Consider the following 15,481-nt stretch of genomic DNA (forward strand, 5'->3'; position numbering starts at 1 on the left):
GTTTGTCATTTTAATGATAGCTAAATAGGTACTTAAAAGCAGTAATATCACGCACAGGAACTGATTGCTCGAAAACGCGCAAAATGTACAATGAACAAGTACACACTACGTTATTTTTTTTTACTTCCACGTCTAATTAATATTCTACATGAGTAACCGAGGATCTCCATAGCTTCGAAATACGAAGCTGAGGGATCATGGAATCTAATTCCTAATGCTCCAGTGCCACTATTTTTTAAAGTGGGAGACACCTCCAGTTGAATAAATTTAATATGTACTTTCGCCTGCTACGCGCCAACGCATTGGGTGCTGAGCAACGCCGCTTCCAGCAGGCTTCCCGGCGCTCTGTCAGTGCGCGCCCTGAGTCGTCGTCCAACTCCCGTGCTAGCCAGACGCTGACCGGGAAATCTGCGCCTGCCAGATTCGCGTCAGGTCTTCTCGCTTCTTTATACGCCACACTCGCTGAAATTTCAGCTCCAAACAATAAAGTGATTTACAATTTACAAAATTGGAGATACATTTTTTAATCAACTCTTTGTGTCTTTTCGTTTTATGTATTAAGGAATTATAAATGTGGTAAAAACAAAAGAGGAAATATTTTCGTTGTGTTCTTACAAATGGATGAACTTTTAAGAATAAAAACGACTTCATTTGTCTGTATTTTTCGTTGCTATGACAGTCAGCGCACCTTTGATATTAACGCTGCACCATGTTTTTACCACAACAAATGCCAGTTGGTACAGATAACAAGTGATATAACTATAAATCAGTTGCAATAAGGAGATAAAAGTGATCTTCCATATTATATTTACCACAAAACGTGTGTTTAATGCAATAATAACGTGTTTTATTTTATCTACTTAAGTGTTTAAGTGTTTATCGATGTTAACGTCCCTCTCAAATAATACAACCATTGAAGATAATGGTAATAGTTGTGTAACTTTTCAGTGTGTATGTGTGTGTGCAGTGTTAGAAATAGTGTTTCTTGTGCTAGGGCTTTAAAAAAAGTCTGTGGTAGTTTACGTGGTATAGTTAAATGTGTTTTCGCTTATACATGCACGTATCTAAATTCATGTGAACATGTGTATTATTCGTGTATTTGTGTATAGTTTTTTATTACGATAACACCGAGAAAAAGTTTTTAAAATCCATGTTATAGGTTATGTCTGTGCGTTTATATATTATATTCGAGTAAAGCGAAATATTTATCTGAAGATCTTTAAAAAGAGAAGTGACAATGTACTCGAGGATTCGTCGCTACCAACATTGCCACAACCACCGATTGTTGGCCCTTCTAATCTGCGTCAGCATCTTCGGAGTGTATGGAGGCTTCAGCAGTCACCACAGATCCAGAAGTAAGTCAAATTATTCAATAAATATTACATTCATATTGCTGTGGAAATGAATACTAAACTCATTATAGGCCTTCACAATAAACGAAATTCATGATGGCGAAGAGGCAAGAAATGCTGAATACTTTTCTTGTGATATAACTAATAGGTAGGTCTATCATTTTAAGTAACTTGTCGATTTAATAATGTAATATATTTTTTATAATGTGTGAGCTGGAAGATTCTCTGTCCTACTCGAAGTTAAATAAGAAGAGATTACAGAAATCCAATTTCAATTGTATTATTATTTTGTTCATGCATTGTATGTAGTTTAAATAACAGGCGACAGCAAATGGACAAATTCCTTAAAAGAATAAAGACAATCGTGGTAAGAGAAACAAAATAGTTCCTTCATTGCGGTAAATCATTCATCTCTCATTAAACGCCTCATTACACAGGTTTTATGAACTGGTGTTACAAATTTAGTATTGGAAGGAATAATTTCTTTCAAAATGTAAATGTATAGCTATTGAAGTAAAATAATTTTTTAGAGAACTATGTTAAAATTTCACTTTAAAGGTCAATATTTAAATTAAATACTGGACAAAAATGGCTTGGCACTCGAAATAACAAAAACATGCATTAGTATTAACACATTAAAACTGTCAAGTTTCGTTAAAAACATCTAACGAATGCTTTATTAACGGAGTATGGCCATTTTGAAAAATATCAGTAGATTCTGCAGTCATAATCTACAAAATTTGAAAGTAGCAAAAAGAGAACGCTATCTATATTTTTCCGAACTGAACTACTCTCAACGTTAAAATGAAGAAGCACATTTTGGAACACTTAACCGAAGAATTGAATAATCCTAACATCAGTATTATTTCCGGTAAACAATTATGAAGTTATGTTAGATATGGAGTGAAGTACAAAAAAAAAACATAATAATTGAGGCGGTAGCCGAAAGTCATGTTTCGAGAACACAAAGATTGAAAGATTTATTTTTAGGTAATTGCGATTTGTTTACACTTTTATCAAAATAGCAATTTGCATACTGTTACAATATATTTGTCTACAAGTTTTGTTAAATAATGCATTGCGACTTTTTAATAGTATTATATATATGTATGTATATATTATTATTATTATTATTATTATTATTATTATTATTATTATTAATATTAGAGCATTTTATAGGCCCTTTTTCTAGAAAACGATTTTATTTCATCAAAATAATGTGAATATGATTATATTTTAGCAGAAATTTAACATAAGCATTCAAAAACGCACATTACATAGGTTAACAAGTTAAAAATAATTTTAGTAAAATTATATTTCTTACATATATATTTCATAGTTTCGTCATTAATTTTACCGCATATGTAAAAATCAAGAATATCTGTTGGGTTATTTAGTAATTAATCTAGAATGGATTCACACTTACTTCAAAGTTTATCTTCAGAGTGCAGTTCACATTTTAGTGAGTCCTAGATGGACTCACACTCACTTTGAGGATCATCTTCACTGATGTTTGCTGAGTTTCACATCTACGCAAGAGTGCATGGGTTCATTCAATTAGCTACACTGCTCTCTATTTATAAGATATTGAAACGAAACTATGTAAGCAGGTAGATTTTAAAACGGATAACTGAATGAAACATTCTCCAGAAAAAGGACCTATAAACCCGTGGGTCCATTTTCCGACTACCGCCTCAATTCTAACCTACATCGTACTTCAGAATTTGACGTGATATGCTGCAATATTGTACCCTCTGACGGTGTAGTACGTAGCCGAAATAAAATTTCTGGAGATTTACAAAATTTTCATCCTTATTCTTAATATTTCTGGATCCGTTGATTATATGAACTACTTATAAAATAACGGACATAGTGAAATATTATTTTAAGGCCATTCACATATAAAAATACATACATTCCATCCGGTGTTGTGGATTGAGCCTCGGAGTAGCTCTGTGCTAGAGCACCCAGTCCTTAGAACTGGTTGTTCCGGGTTCGATCCTCGGCGCCGGAGTGAATTTTTCTCCGTCATCAACAAATGCATAACTATTATTGATTTAAGTATGATATTCTTAAAAATATTGATATTGATATTGCACTTCATATTCTCAAAATTATTTCGACATTAACATGCACAATTAAATATTGCAAAGACTAGAAAGGGTTGAGATGACTAGATGAATTAAAATAAACCCAAATGTATTACAGCCAAATGTATCCGAGACAAATTCCGACTGAAAGCTACAAATTTTCAAATAAGTAAAGGTACCTCGATCTAAATGAAATGATATTGTGTAATAGATATTAATAATCATGAATATTTCATAAATTCGGAATGAGTCATTTCATACATTTAGAAAATCTAGCTGTAGACCTATCAATAAAAAATAACAAAACAGCATCTTTTATAAAGAGCCGAAAGTATCTTTATTCCAAGGTTACCTTATATAAAGCTTCAAAGAAACATTTTCTGAAATAGTAATCGGTAGTGAGCAACTGTCCCACATATTAAGAATATGTTATTTTCAGATTAAATAACAGTGCGCTAAGAGCAGTCTTAAATTACTTATTTCGAGTACTAATTCAGTAGAATGCGCAAATAATTTTCGCGTAGGCCTATTCACACGGCACTAGTTGACGACTTTCACATTCACTGAATCACACCGTCGCGTCGTGTTCATTTATTTCAATTTATTAACTTTCCGCTAACTAACAAAGCTCTGGAGTATTATATTTTAATTTATAAATTTCAGGCGTTAACTAGTGGGTTGGTGTTATTGAATTAATAGAGAATTTATGTCTCCATAATTATATTTTACTTTCCGTACTCTGTAAGCTTTATGACAGCAAAAATAATTAAATTAATTTTATGACATAATACACATGATAATATAAAACAAAACATATTAAAATATTAGATAGGTATAGAATTATTTTATTTTCTATAGGACACGTAAAGGCTTGTTCACAACAAAGCCGGAACAGAAACGAGAACGAGAACGGAAATGTTGTTAAATAAATGTATTTAAATGTGAGCAATCTTAATTAACTATTGTGAAAGCTCACATTTAAATACATTTTAAAATTATTTCCGTTCTCGTTGTCGTTTCCGTTCCCGGTTTATTGTGAATCGGCCTTAACACGTACTTTACATAATACCTCGTATATCAGTAGAAAATGTAAAGATTTGTATTTTAAGTTAAAGGCAAAAAAAAAAAGAATTACCTTGTTTTTGTCTATTAAAATTTGTAAGTGGACTATATTATTAAAATAAGTAAATTATCTAAATTCCTGTAATTGAATACGTTTATACTTCTCATAATTGTACTGATGCGTTGTATATTTATATACAGAACTCTCTTAATTATCCATGGTAAATGTAAAGCAACTACGCTTACACCGGTATGCGAATTCTATCGTCGGAAGATTTTATTGTGCAGGATATTCAATGATCATTCCAGCATAAAAATGAAATATATTATTTAATTTTCTACGTTCGAAATGGATAAGAAATGCTCGTATAAGAAAACTGAGAGTCAGTGTATTCGTATGCTTCTTGGAATTAAGAAAGACAACCTGAGACCACAAAAATTCTCCTCTATATATATTTTGTTCAACACAACACACAACTAAGACTTCCATAAAATTCTAAGGATTGTATATTTTTAGGCAAAGTGAGAGAAATGTATTTATACCAATAAGATAAGGCACTAATTTTTTGACAGAAAGTACTTCAATTAAATACGGCTATAATACTACAAAATAAAGGCATAAAAATATACAATTTCACCATAATATTATGATTTCTAGGTCATAAATTTACTAAATATACTGAGGGTATGTGTATCCGTATGCTTCTTGGATTTAAGAAAGACAACCTGAGAACACAAAAATTCTTCTCTATATATTTTGTTCAACACCTCACACAACTAAGACTTCAATAAAATTCTAAGATTTTAACACAAGAAAGTCTTATCATACATATTCCGAAAAAATTCTAAGAATTGTATATTTTTAGGCAAAGAGAGAGAAATTTATTGTTTACCAATAAGATAAGGAGTTAATTTTTTAACAGAAAATATTTCAATTAAATACTGCTGTAATACTACAAAATAAAGGCATAAAATATATACAATTTCACCATAATATATGATTTGTAGGTCATAAATTTACTAAATATACGGAGGGTCTGTGTATCCGTATGCTTCTTGGATTTAAGAAAGACACCTGAGAAGACAAAAATTCTTCTATATATATATATATATATATATATATATATATACATACATATATATGCACATATATATACATATACACATATATATACACACATTATATATATACACACATATATATACATATATATATATATATATATATATATATATATATATATATATTGTTCAACACCACATACAACTAAGACTAGAATAAAATTCTAGGGATTGCATATTTTTAGGCAAAGAGAGAGAAATTTATTTTTTACCAATAAGATAAGGCGTTAATTTTTTTACAGAAAGTGTTTCAATTAAATAATGTTGTAATACTACAAAATAAAGCCATAAAAATATACAATTTCACCATAATATATGATTTCTAAGTCATAAATACACTAAATATATTGAGAATCTGTGTATACGTATGCTTCTTGAATTTAAGAAAGACAACCTGATACCATAAAAATTCTCCTCTATATATATTTTGTTCAACACCACATATAACTAAGACTTCAATAAAATTCTAAGCACTGTATATTTTTAAGACAAAGAGAGAGAAATTTATTTTTACCAATAAGATAAGGCGTTATTATTTAACAGAAAGTATTTCAATTAAATAATGTTGTAATACTACAAAATAAAGCCATAAAAATATACAATTTCACCATAATATATGATTTCTAAGTCATAAATACACTAAATATACTGAGAATCTGTGTATCCGTATGCTTCTTGGATTTAAGAAAGACAACCTGAGACCACAAAACTTCTCCTCTATATATATTTTGTTCAACACCACACACAACTAAGACTTCAATAAAATTCTAAGCACTGTATATTTTTAAGGCAAAGAGAGAGAAATTTATTTTTTTACCAATAAGGTAAGGTGTTAATTTTTTAACAGAAAGCATCTCAAATAAATACTATTGTACTATTACAAAATAAAGCCATAAAAATACACAGCTTTACCATAGTATATGATTTCTAGGTCACAAATATATTAAATATACTGAGAGTCTGTATATTCGTACGCTTCTTGGATTTAAGAAAGACAACCTGAGACCACAAAAATTCTCCTCTATATATATTTTGTTTAACACCTCACACAACTAAGACTTCAATAAAATTCTAAGGATTGTATATTTTAAGGCAAAGAGAGAGAAATTTATATTTCACTAATAAGATAAGGCGTTAATTTTTTAACAGAAAATATTTCAATTAAATACTGCTGTAATAGTACAAAATAAAGCCATAAAAATATACAATTTCACCAAAATATATGATTTCTAGATCATAAATATACTAAATATACTGAGGGTCTGTGTATCCGTATGCTTCTTGGAATTAAGAAAAACAACCTGAGACCACAAAAATTCTCCTCTATATATATTTTGTTCAAGACCACATACAACTAAGACTTCAATAAAATTCTAAGGATTGTAGCTATATTTTTAGGCAAGGACAGAGAAATTCATTTTTTACCAATAAGATAAGGCGTTAATTTTTAACAGAAAGCATTTCAATTAAATACTGTACGGCTGTAATACTACAAAATAAAGGCATAAAAATATACAATTTCACCATATGATTTCTGGGTCATAAATTTATTAAATATACTGAGGGTCTGTGTACCGGTATCCGTATGCTTCTTGGATTTAAGAAAGACAACCTGAGACCACAACAATTCTGCTCTAAAAGTTATATATTTTATTCAACACCACATATAACTAAGACTTCAATAAAATTCTAAGGATTGTATATTTTAGGCAAAGAGAGAGAAATTTACTTTTTACCAATAAGATAAGGCGTTAATTTTCTAAGAGAAGGTATTTCAATTAAATGCTGCTCTAATACTACAAAATAAAGCCATAAAAATATACAATTTCATCATAATATATGATTTCTAGGTCATAAATATACTAAGAATTTGTGTGGGACCTTATAAGCAAGAAGAGAAGTCTTAGACATAAACTACTCTAGGACTGAAACCATTCATTTCTCTATGCGTTTACTAAAAACAATATTTATTGACAACTTCGATAACATCTTATATGGATTGTAAAACATACAATTATTATCTATAATGAAAAAGGAAAACACCTAGCCTATTTCAAAGAGTTCTTGCCGAATCTCTGGAAGGATTTTCTATTTCGTTTTCGATGATAATCGTAATAGACTCCTTTGACTGATAACTTCTTTCCGGCGCTTCGAGCTCTTTTTTTTTTTTTTTTTAAAGGACGGGTGAAGTGAAGCCGTTTGATTGAGTGTTCCTCCATTTATCACTTGAGCAACTAATGACTGATCACAGTAGCTCCTCGATATTGACTTGAGTTCACCGCGTCAACTCATGCTGAAAAGCTTATAGCAGAGGTACAAAATTAATAAACTGTAAACGACATGCATACAAAAGGGCTCAAATAGATGGCGCAGTCATTTCTTGCTTTAGCCTTGTTGATAGATTTTTTCATATCTATTTTTATTTTCGATTATGAAAGATGTTAATTATAGTAGCTTGTGTTAGTTGAGTTTCTGGCTTGTGAACCGGGATTGATTACAGTTTGGGACGTGAAACTTTACAATATCTCTCTCTGACATTAATTGTATGTGTGTTCCTTACTTTTTACGTTCCGCTTTAAGTTCCGTAGATTCTAGCTAGCGAATTCAGTTCAATTCCCGGTAACGGATTGGAAATTAATCTCGCTCGCAGATGACCTCTGCGTATGCTTAATTTTTGTTCTGCTTTTCCCAAGTTCCATAGTGTCTAGTTAGCGGATTTTCTTTGATTCCCGGTAAGGATAACGAAATGGCAATCTCTCTCGCATTTGAACTCTACATTAGCTACATTTAGTCTGTTTGGTCCAAGTTCCGTATTTTCTGTAATATATAGTTGAGGCTGGTTCACAATAAACCGGCAACGGAAACGAGAACGAGAACGGAAATAATGTTAAAATAAATGTATTTAAATGTGAGCATTCAGAATAATTAATTGTGAATGCTCACATTTAAATATATTTATTTTAACAATATTTCCGTTCTCGTTCTCGTTTCCGTTCCCGGTTTATTGTGAACCAGCCTTTAATGCCAGCAGATCGGATTCGAAAGGAAGGAGCGACTTACGTTGTTTCAGACATGCTGTAACATAAGAGCATTTAAAGAGACGACTATATTTCTCATATTTGACCTAAATATTGAAAAGCAATGTTGTCAGTTTATAACTTTTTAATTGAATTTACTTTTTTTTTTGTAGTAAAACACTGTTCGCTTTTCTCTGATAAGTCTGTGAAGAATGACTTTCGGAAAAGATTTTCTCTGGAATTCTATCTCAGCACGCTCAACGTAACAAAATGTTCCTCTTTGCGACGGCACTAGATTATTTAATTTTGCGAGATATTCGATCTGCTATACATTCTTGAAGTTTGACAAAACTTATTTACTAGTATTTAGTATTTATTTATTTAACCTGGTAGAGATAAGGCCGACAGGCCTTCTCTGTCCCTCTATCAGGAGATTCCAACTATAAAATGAAGAATAAAATTACAATTAATATTAAATTTACAAATAAAATTACAATTAGTATTATATTTACAATTACAATTACAATAAAAATCAAAGTACTAAAAGATTAACTGACTAATGAAAGCTAGATAATTTACCATAGAAGAACAAATAATATTTCATATTTACTGAATTATAAATTAAACCTAGAATAACAAAATTGTACAATGATGAAATTACCGGACATTGAATTATTTTGTGACAGATTAAGAAAACTATTTACAAGAAACCATGTCTAAACAAGTTTCAATTACTGACCAACTGCCTAGTAAGTTTGCGTTTGAATTCAGTTTATTTCGACAGTTCCTGATGCTAGCAGGCAGCGAATACCAGAGTCTTGGCAGGGCTATTGTGAAAGAGGATGAGTATGAGGAGGTGCGATAGGATGGTATTGTTAGTATTGTTTCATGACGAGAGAGTGTGTTCAGATTATGGTGGGAAGAAAGGTAAGTGAAGCGAGACGACAGGTACGAAGGAATAGAAGAGTTCAAGATTTCGAAGAGAAAGAGAAGTGAATGTAAATTTCTTTTCTTATCTAGTTTAAGCCAACCTATTGCTTCCAGGGATGGGGTAATATGATCATATTTCGAACATTGCTTACAAAACGTACACACAAATTATGAGCACGTTGAAGTTTCGTTTTGTTGTCGCTGGAAAGGTCAGTCAGTAAATGTCAGCATAGTCAAACTTATAGTTGTTGGACAAGCCTCAGTACTGATTGGTATGCGATTCATTTTTCTTTTTCGCAGTACTTCAGAAACAAAACTCGAATAACCTAGTTTAAGAAACAGAATGAAGAGGATCTAACTAATTGAAAAATGTTAGTGTCTGCAGTACTATATTTGTTGGGCAACCTCAGTCCTGATTGGTATGCGATTAATTTTTCATTTTCACAGTACTTCAGAAACTACTTTCTCGATAATGGAGCCGATACATTGCTTCGAATTCCACGTTGTGGCATTTTAAAAAAGTCGTTCTTTCCTGCACATCTCGAAATTTTTAAAATCATAAATATAGATATAAAAATACATTCATTTTCAATTTGAAATTTTATCGAATAATCATAGCTAATTATATTATATATGTCCATTTGCATGTATCATACTTCTAAATCCATTGGAAATAGTCTATATGTATTGTCCCGTGGGTAGGTAATTTGTAAGTTTGGTCTGTCGTCGAGCACGAGAATCGAATGCGTACTATAATGGCAATATGAATGAAAATTTGTTCATATTATCATGAATAACAGCAAACAAGGAATCAAAAGAGGAATGACTAAATTAATGCGCGCTTTGCGAGAAAATATAACCAGTTTTGCCAAATAAATTTTTCTTCAATAACAAAGTTTGATAACATAACTTCACCTACTTGAAGTTGGAACTCTGTCTTCTAGAAACGGTATAGTTGTATGCAGTGGTGTATGCAGAATTTTGTGAAAGGAGAGTCATTATTAAAATTGTTTAACATTTACAATGTCGATATTTAATATTTTGTGTATTATTATTATTATTATTATTATTATAGATTTTTTTGGTTTTATTTTATAGATGTCCGCTTCTATTAGGGAAGAGTCGGGTAGTATCGGACAGTGAGTTTCTTTCATCTACCACACGATGATAGTATCTGATTGACATGGTTACGTTTCTGTGATGTCGCATAGAGAAACGTAACCATGTCATTCAGGTACTACCATATGGTGGTAGATGAAAGAAACGCACTGTCCGATACTACCCGACTCTCCCCTACCTTATCTATATTATGGTAAATACACTGTAAGATCAACGATCATGATAGAAAATAAAATGTTAAAAAAAGTAACAGAATTCAAATGCTTAGGATGTAATATCAGCTATAAATATGAAAATGATATACAAACGAAAATACATTCATTCCAGACAATGTGTGGTACAATAAATTAATAGAATACTCCAACAAAAACACGAAAAGATACAAAAATAAAATGTTATAAAGTTATGGCCGCGTCTCTTCTTCTGTATGGGTCTGAAACTTCCGTTCCTACTCACAAAGATATTAGCAAAATTCAAGCTGCTAAAATAAAATTTGATATTAGCAAAATTCAAGCTGCTAAAATGAAATTTGTACGTAAAGTCAAAGGTTGCACAAGAATGGACAAACTATAAAATGAAGATATCAGGAAAGAATTGGACATCTATTCTATGAATGATAAATTTTTTTACTACAGATATAATTGGAGACAACACGTATTACGAATGGACGAAAATAGAATTCCGAAATTGACAATGGACTATAAATCACGCGGAAGAAGAGACCAGGGTTCACCTCGCAAGAGATGGAGTGATCTTTGAAGACGCAACAGGCAATGGAAATGTTCTAACACACTAAAGTTAATAGATTTTCTATCACAATTTTTTAGGACAGATACTGACATATAAAAAAACTACTTTTAACTTTCCTGTTAGTTAGTTCACTTATATTGATTTTACTCACTTAAAAAAATCAAAACATTCATTCTGTTTGCATGCTAAAAATATTTATTCAATTTAAGTACTATTTAAAAAACTTGTATTTTCAGAAGAATTAATTTTTTTTTTTAAACCAGCTCCATGATCCTCAATATTGCAGAAAATTCCTGATAGGCCATGTTGAAGTCAGTTATAATAGCAAGCATGCCTCGAACAGTTTCCAAACTAGGATTTTTTGGATGTCCATGTTATGTTTACTGAAGAAAATCTCTCTCCATTGAAGCATTATTTCCAGGAGGACACAGAGATAGTTCAACTCCTTGAGTTGTGCACAGGAAATATTTTTCTCAGAAAAAAATTCACTCCATTTTGAGCGAAGATCAGGTCATTCCACTTTGCTAGTTTATCAGAAGTCAAATATTTCTTCAAGCAAGAAATATGTGAATTATTTCATTATGGTCAACTCATCTACTTTTAAGAAAAAGAATGGACTGCCTCTTCGAAATTTTTTCTTTCTGGAGGAGATCTCAGCAACAAATTCCAAATATACATTTTATCTTCTTTTGTGTACCTCGTTTTAACCGTGACAACGCTTTTTTGTTCTTTTTAACATTCCGATTATTGTATTGTGTTTCTGTTTTTTGAAGAATTTCAGATAAGGGCGTAAATAGCCATAGTAGCTGACGCGCCCTTTTTAAACCCCACTAACTATTTTATCTTGTGAATGAATATCCCAGTAACTGAGGTATGAAGGGTTCAGAGCCATAGTGGGCTAAGCGCCATTTATTAAAAACGAAGAACGCAAGGGTTGAAGTTAAGCGAATACCATAGTTTAATGAAGCTTGACATATCATTTAGTTTAAATGTGTATACTTTATATTACTTACTATATGTTTCCATTGAATTATGGTAATAACTTCATTTAACTCTTATTTTCTACGGTTTTAGTAAATGGCGCTTGGCCCACTATGGTTCTGAACCCTTCATATTCAACAGTAGTTTCATTTTTCATTCTTGACTAGGTTACATTTTCATAAAATTATAATTGACACTGAAAATCCGGGGATATCTGGAGGCAAATTTATTAAATTCTGGGACATTCTGGGAACGAATTTTGTTCTGGGACAGAAAACAAAATTCGGGGACTGTCCTCGGGAAACGGGGACGTCTTGTAACCTTATACTACAAGCCATTGGTCTTAAATAATAAAATGTAGTTTACATTTCAGATTTACGTTTATCAGTACATAGTTTACGTATAATTCTCTTATTATTGATAGAAAACTTAATATTTCCATAAATGTTTTAGTGATAGAGTATCACTGTAATACAACACCGTGGTGACTATGTGCACACACAGTCATATCGGCCCTCAGAATCTGTGATAAAGGATCTCTTTTCCCCACAATGACGTTTTAGGTCGTGTATCAGTTTCTCTCTTGTCAGACTCACTTGCAAAGTCAACGTTGATATTTGGACTCTCTCTCGGTTCTCTTACGTCACAGCCACTTGTGCGGAAGTGTCTCAGATGCGAAGTCTGTTTTCCTGTACATCATTGTGGTTCAAGTGCACAGCATTGTTAGAGCTGTCATGTGACCAAACGTGTCAGTTCTGTTGACAATTTGTGACCAACCTTGCATCGCTTCTATTCTTTGCTATTGGGCGCCATTAAATGAACAGAGGCTCTACGACAGCATTTCGAGAACAGGTTTGTAGAATTAACATAATATAGGCAAAATCTTGTTGTCATTTCTACTACAAGCTGAGTACACATAATATTTAGTTCCTTTTATCTGTTTCAAGTTAGTACTTTGCATTTATTTATATAATATTTCTCAATTTTACCACTTTATGTTAATATCTTTCTACCGTTTTATTTGACTAAAACTCTATCTATACTTTTCTTCATTCATTTGTTCTTAATTTCGTAACCTTCTTTTGTGTCTTCTTAGTCAGTTATTTAACGACGCCGTATCAACTACTCGGTTGTTTAGAGTCGATGGAATTGGCGATAGCAAGGTGATATTTGGCTAGATGAGGCCAAAAATTCTCCTTAGATTACCTGACTTTCGCCTTACGGCTGTGGAAAGCCACGAGAAAAAACCCAACCAGGTAATTAGTCCAAGTTGGAATCGAACCCGCACTCGAGCGCAACTCCGAATCGACAGACAAGCGCATTAGCCGACTGAGCCACGCCGGTGGCCTTCTTTTCTATTCCTTTTTTTTTCTTCTTCCAAATTCTTATGATAATCTATTTCAGTTTCATTATTTAATAATTTTATTTTTATCATTCTTTCTGTTCATGTTTCTGTAATTTCCTTCGATTTCACTTTAAAATCAATTTCATTCTAAGTAAAATTCTATTTTTCTTTTCCTGTATTCCACCTTATTTTCTTCCCCTTCTTTTCCTTTCGTAATTCTGTTCAGCCTTTGAAGACATTATTATAAAAACAGCCCTAGTCATTTTTAATGAAATTGAGTTAGGACACATTTGCTTATATTTGAAATGTTTATAGACTTTAAAAATGACTCACATCAGCTTCAATAGCCGCAAGGATAAACACCAATTGTACGAAAATAGCTGACATATGTGATGTTCTCTTTATGTTTTCTTGTTCGCCTACAAAATAACAATTTTGAAAAGATCTGTTTTTGTAACAATGTCTTAACTTTCCTTTCGTAATTTTGTTCCGCCTTTAATTGTTTCTTGTTTGTTAACTTCCTCCATTTTTTTCTTTTCTTCCTCCGCTTCATTCTTCTTTAATTTATCTCTCATTCAATTCTTTTTTTAAAGTGTTACGTCTAATTTTATTATCTACTCATTTAGTGTATTGTTTATAGGATTGTAATATCTCTAATTCCCTATTTATGATTGTATTCTCTTTTTACTTTATTTTCTCTCTCCATTCCACAAAGAACTTTAACATTTACATTCAGAACAATTTTTCATTCTATATTACATTTTATGACATTTGATAGGTTTACCATGCCTGTGATGTGGTTTAGTCTTCTGAAGGTATTTAATGAATTCCATCAAAAACGTTTATCATATTAAAGCTGGCAAAAGGTTACAAAACTAATTATTACAGTTCAATTAATTATACCATGAAGAATGTGCATGTTAACAAGCTATTCATTCCTGTAACTGGACATTTATTGTTTGCAATACAATTTCCTTCATGAATAGGCAAACTTATGATTAAATTTCAATTAAGCAAACTTGGATGACTTTCGCAGATATTAATTAAATTAATCAATTAGAAATAATGTTTTACACACGACAGACATGTTGATGTAACCACAGTTTGAGTTATTGCTTGTTTATTCAAGCACATACTAGTCAGTGAGCACGGTAAGTACTTCAAGTGACATGCGTGTCATTTTCATCTTCAAGCAAAAACAAAGAAAGAAAGAAAGAAATGCGCATTGCATTGAGCCTATATTTCTATGTAAAAAGGATTATGGTTATAAAATGACAAAGTAGAAAATACTTCAATAAATCCAAAAATATATATATACATAAAGTTTCATCGTAAATAATTAATACTTTATCACATTGGCATGGGGATGAATAGTTTATAATAACTAATGAATAAAAAACAGGAATTTACGAGAGAAACAGTTTCAAGAGGTATTGTAAGAGTTTATAATATTAATAAAAGTAATCAAGACACAGACTGAAACGTAATCTGCATTATCTGGAGACTTATGCTGAAAATTATCCTCGATAGTATTTGAAAATATTTGCCAATAAAATTATAAATAGAAACATTAGAGGTTATTAAATGCATTACTAACTATGAAAAGTGGTGAATAATTTCTTGTTGATCATTAATAACCTCAAGGAAATTATCTGTGGAACAATTTCGCAGAATTATTTTCTGAACCGAGCGTTAGGTTTAAGATAGGATGTG

At 31.4% G+C, this 15,481-nt stretch overlaps 1 protein-coding gene across 1 annotated transcript in view; it reads left to right on the forward strand.

Moving 5' to 3' along the window:
* Positions 1-319: 319 nt before the first annotated feature.
* Positions 320-15,481, forward strand: part of LOC138692672 (zwei Ig domain protein zig-8-like) — a 459,104-nt gene continuing 443,942 nt past the window's right edge. The window contains exon 1 of the mRNA XM_069815794.1: positions 320-1,355. Within this exon, the coding sequence (XP_069671895.1) occupies positions 1,238-1,355 (118 nt within the window). The 5' untranslated portion in view covers positions 320-1,237. The remainder of the gene's footprint in view (positions 1,356-15,481) is intronic.

Source organism: Periplaneta americana, chromosome 17, assembly GCF_040183065.1.
Source record: "Periplaneta americana isolate PAMFEO1 chromosome 17, P.americana_PAMFEO1_priV1, whole genome shotgun sequence".
In the NCBI taxonomy this organism is placed as follows: domain Eukaryota; kingdom Metazoa; phylum Arthropoda; class Insecta; order Blattodea; family Blattidae; genus Periplaneta; species Periplaneta americana.